General features: G+C 46.5%; 1 protein-coding gene across 1 annotated transcript in view; it reads left to right on the plus strand.

The window, feature by feature from the left end:
* The window catches only part of LOC311308360 (RNA-binding Raly-like protein), a gene marked incomplete at both ends in the record, with an annotated part of 44765 nt that overhangs the window by 3075 nt on the left and 36690 nt on the right, over positions 1 to 5000 (plus strand). The window contains one exon of the mRNA XM_084437320.1: positions 2889 to 2964. Coding sequence (XP_084293446.1) covers positions 2889 to 2964 — 76 coding nt within the window. The remainder of the gene's footprint in view (positions 1 to 2888; positions 2965 to 5000) is intronic.

Genomic DNA, 5000 nt, shown 5'->3' on the forward strand with positions numbered 1-5000 from the left:
CGTCTCTCATTTGCTGCTACGACCTGTCACTCTAATTTTGAACGGCACAGTGGCTATATTATGTAGTATGCACAGATCAGCGATTCCACGTAATATTTGAGTCTGGAGAGAGACTATGTTTGAAGTGATCTGCTGTGCGTGTATGTCTGTTCCCTCACGCCTCTCCTCACCCTGTCTGCTTCCCTGTCCAGCGCTCCAGCACTCTGGCAGCAGTGGGGAACACCTACGCTATGCAGACAGTGCTCTTGTAGAACGGTCTCCATTAGAATCTCTCTGTCTCAGTGCAGTTGGTTCAGGCTGTGTTGATGGACCACTCACTGTTCTCCTACAGCGCCATACTGCTAATGACACCAATGGTACCCAGCCTCACAACAACAACAACAACAACGATAGTGTAACTGTGTTAAAACATAGACACTTATCTCCTCATCCCCTGCGGACACTTGAGAGTCTGGCAGTAGGAAGTCTAATTGTATTGTGTGTTTTAATGGTGTTGACTCTCCAGCAGTGAGCAGAGTCCCCAGCTCTCTCAGCTGTCCTACTGAGGCACTCTGTCTGACACTTCATCACGGAGTAGACGATGAGCCCAGAAAACACTATGTGCAGTAATGTGCACACGCACACTCATATCCCCAGTGTGAGGCTGGAGAGGGACAGATGGAGGGAGATCAGGCAGGTGAGGGTTAGGTTTGGGGGCTCTGTCCAGGCCAGGACCAGGGTCGGCCAGGGGCTGAGCTCCAGAGCACTGCCAGGCTTAGCTGCCCCGCCAGCCCCAGCAGAGAAGCTTTCAGGACGGAGGAGACGGGGAGGAGACGCCTGGTCCGACCCAGACCCTGGGGAACCGGTAGACAGACTTTACTGGGGGAGGGAAACGAGGGGAAACCATTTAAACACACATCGGGAAATAAAGGATTCCCTATCCGTTTAGTCCTCCTCTGAGCGGTGGGGCATCATCTATGGCACTGTGATGCGTTTTGTTTGTAAATGATGCGTGGTGAGGGAGGCCCTGCTCTCACTCATTTTCACTCGCGAATAAATCACCTGCCTAAATTGACAGTCACTCTGACACAATAGCTTGTGAAATATTGCTGCCAGTGAAAACATGCTGCCAGTCTAAGGAATGCAATTCAATAATATTAATATTAATATTAATACTGAACATGTTGGGGCCCCCTGGTGGGTGGAATAAACTATTAAATAATTATGTCATCTGAGAAATGGGAAACATGACAAGATATAAGAAATATCTCATTAAAGGAGAAGGCTTTTTTTTCGACAACCTGGACCTTATTTACGGCATATTATAAGACGTTTAACTCACCGGGATAACTTTGGTGTAATTCGGAGGCCTGTAGAAGAAATTTAAAATCCAGCGCGAGCCAAGTATATCCATGTAATGGCGGCGGACAGGGCACAGAGAATGCAGCTTCTAAAAAAATTATTTTCTGCCGCGAAACGGTTGTTTTCATCAATCTATTTTTATGAATCGCTAGTTGTGCTTCCATAGAGCGAGGGATCATTGTAGTTTTCACATTCCTCTGTAATATGATCTTTAGAAACGTCTTTAGAAACGGAATAAAGCTTCCCCACTTGCTCCAGCACACATGCGCACAGCGCGCAGACTGGCTATTCTCCGTCTGTAGGCTACACTCGTGGCTCACATTCTCTACGCTACGATTTTTCATGAAACTCGGTGGAAGGCTGTTGAATGAGCGAACCTAGAACCCATTCAATTTTGGAACGAATCCAAATTACGGGTAGGGTCCATGAGCCGTTTCTTGGTTTGTTTGTGAGCAGGATTATGCCAAAATTACCAAACTGATTTTCATGAAACTTGGTGGAGGGGTGTAGCATGGGCCATCTGAATCACAGGGCGGGTCCACGAGCCACCTAAACACGGCTGGCCATTCACCTCCATTAATTTTTTGGACTAGGATTACGCAAGAACTACCGGACCGCTTTTCATGAAACTCGGACGGGTGTAGCATGGGCCAATTTAGAACCCATTCAATTTTGGCCCGCACAGAGCCATGAAATGCATCCAGGGGCAGAGAACTGCCCAGATAGCAAGTGGATGTCTAATGATTCTGGGCCATAGATGGGCCGGAACTAAGCCACAAGGGCCAGATCTGGCCTGTATATGGCCCAGATCCGCTTGCTATCTGGGTGTGCTCTCTGGGCACCATTTATATTTATTATTGAATTGCATTCATTCTACTGGCAGCATATTTTCACTGTCAGCAATATTTCACACGCCATTGTGGCTGTCAATTTAAACAGATGATTTTTTTCGGGAGTGAAAACACCCATTTACTGTACGCATTGTTACTGTCAATTTTCGCAGGGCAGGGCTTCCCTCACCCCACAAACAGGCAATTCTTTCAATGATGAAGATTACTATAGGCTTCTGGTTTGTTGCACAAGCCATTTGGCAGAGTGACTGTCAATTTAAGCAGTAATTTTTTTCGCAAGTGAAAAAATGCTTCCTTTACCACGCAAACAGGCAATTTGTCGACAGTGCATGACAGCGTGCCCTATAGATGACATAACCTTGTGAAGCACCACCCTAAGGAGGATTTCACCCTAACGCCCTTTAATGGAAATAAAGTACTTCTAATTTCACTTCAACACACACAAACACACACACACACACACACACACACAAAACACAAACCACAGATTCCCCAAATCATAGCTGCCAGCAGGTCCAGTAATGCTCCATTCTCCCCTCCCATCTGTGGACAATGACCGGTCCTCTCTCTATCTCCGTCTGTCTGTCTCTCTCTCTCTCTCTCTCTCTCTCTCTATGAATCCCCATCATCTGTATGTCCATGCTGTGGTGTACCAGGCGGTGCTGGTCTTGTGTAACCCTGTTTCTGTCCTTCCAGACATGAGCATGAGTGGCGATCTGAAGACCAGCCGCTCCCGGACAGCCAACAAGAGGCCCAGCAGCACCCCCTACGGGTCAGTCTCACACCCCTCAGGACACCACCATGGCCTGTCCCTAGTTTTTCCTTCCCCCACCGCTCTCCCTCTCTCTCTATCTCTGTGTTTCTCCCTATCTCTCTTTATTCTCTCTCTCTCTGTCTGTCTGTCTGTCTGTCTGTCTGTCTGTCTGTCTGTCTGTCTGTCACCTCTCTCTCTCTCTCTCTCTCATTCATTTCAAGCTGCCTTATTGGCATGACTAAAACATGTATTGTATTGTATTACCAAAACATTGACAACAATCAATATTAATAGACAAGAACAAAATTAGAAAGGATGCTCAACAGCGCATACCTCCACCCATGAATGCCTGTCGTCAGCATGTACAGTGACATTAGGGTGCCAATACTTAAGATGCGACAAATGTCAAAAATATACTGGTGGTGCATCACTGCTGCAGTTTATGAGCAGCTGGGTTTAACACAGCTGGGATTAGCTGAATGGGTGCTCATCGGCTCTGCTCTCTGATGTGTCTCAACTACCTAGCTAGCTAGCTAGATATGACAGGACTGACAGAAGTAATCTAGCTAGCTATGAGCATAACTAGCCTTTATGAAGCTATCAAGTCCAAATTAACAGAGGTGAATGGGTCGCTGTGTGCGGGAGGCTCTGTTGTGCCCCCCTTGGGTTGGAGCCAGTAAGGGGTGGTTCGGTATACTCTGGACTCTCCCTCTGTACCCCCAGTCTAAGCCTTGTATCTCTCACACCCCCACATGTGGAGCTGGCTTCGCTCAAAGTTTTGTTTTAATTTGTGGATCCTCCTTGTGATTCAAAATGTAATGGTTTAAGTTGGCCCATGCTACTACACCCCTTCACATTTCATGAAAATCGGTCTGGTAGTTTTTGGGTAAATCCTGTTACCAAACAGACAACAAACATTTTATAGCCTCCAGCTCTTTGTTTGACACATTATCTGAAGGTAAATCACCCACTTACTCCCCTGTTAGTCATGCCTCCAATAGCCACACTTTTTCCTTCACCCCCTTCTCTGTTATGGAGGTCCGTAAGGCCTTAAAGGACTTATGCTGTGTTCAGACCGGGCGCAGATTTTTCCGGCCGCGCGGCGAGTTTACATAGAAAGTCAATACAATTCGCGTGAACTGGGCAGCACGGGCGGCACAGGTGCGCGAATCAGGTGAACCCGGCGGCGCGGCGGCCAGGATTCGCCGCACGGCGACATTCACAAAAGTTAAATTTTTTTAACTTTCTGCAGCGGATTCGCACGGCAACCCATTGATCCCGCGGCGAGATTGGGGCGAACTGGGCGGTGTGAACGTAGCATTAGACCCTAGAAAATCTGCACGCCCTGACAATCCCCTCCCCCACCTCTTTTTACACCTGGCTACATATATTATAGCTGAGACAATGTCACATGTTTTTAATCTCTCTATACAAACAATGTCATTCCTGATGTTTGGAAAACTGCTTATGTTCTCCCCCTATTTAAAGGTGGTGATCCCACTGCCTTGAACAACTACAGGCCCATTTCAAGGCTCTCTATTTTAGCTAAGGTTCTTGAAAGGCTAGTGAATGACCAGATCAAGGAATACTTGTGCTTGAACATTTTATCTCCACACTAATAGGATTTTAGAAAGCAGCACAGTACAGTAACTGCTGCCATTACATTCTTAAATTATATTGTGAATACCTTGGAACGCCAAGAATTACTGTGCTGCACTTTTTATTGACTTGTCCAAGGCATTTGATACAGTTGACCATGGCATTTTATGTCAGAGATTGTCCGATATAAGCCTGTCAGACCAAGCTGTTGGCTGGATCTCCAATTACCTTCTCAACCGTAAGCAATGTATACAGTTCAGTGGTCTCTCCTCCAGCCTTCTTAAAGTCTCCAATGGGGTACCTCAAGGCTCAGTCTTAGGGCCCACTCTTTTTACTATTTATGTAAATGATGTGGGTCAAAACACAAATTATTCTGTACATAAGTATACTGACAACACTATTGTACATTGTTGTGCAAGCACTGTTGCCCTGGTATTTGAACATCTGCCCTTCAG

The sequence above is a fragment of the Borostomias antarcticus genome (assembly GCF_949987555.1).
Source record: "Borostomias antarcticus genome assembly, chromosome: 4".
Taxonomy (NCBI): Eukaryota; Metazoa; Chordata; class Actinopteri; order Stomiiformes; family Stomiidae; genus Borostomias; species Borostomias antarcticus.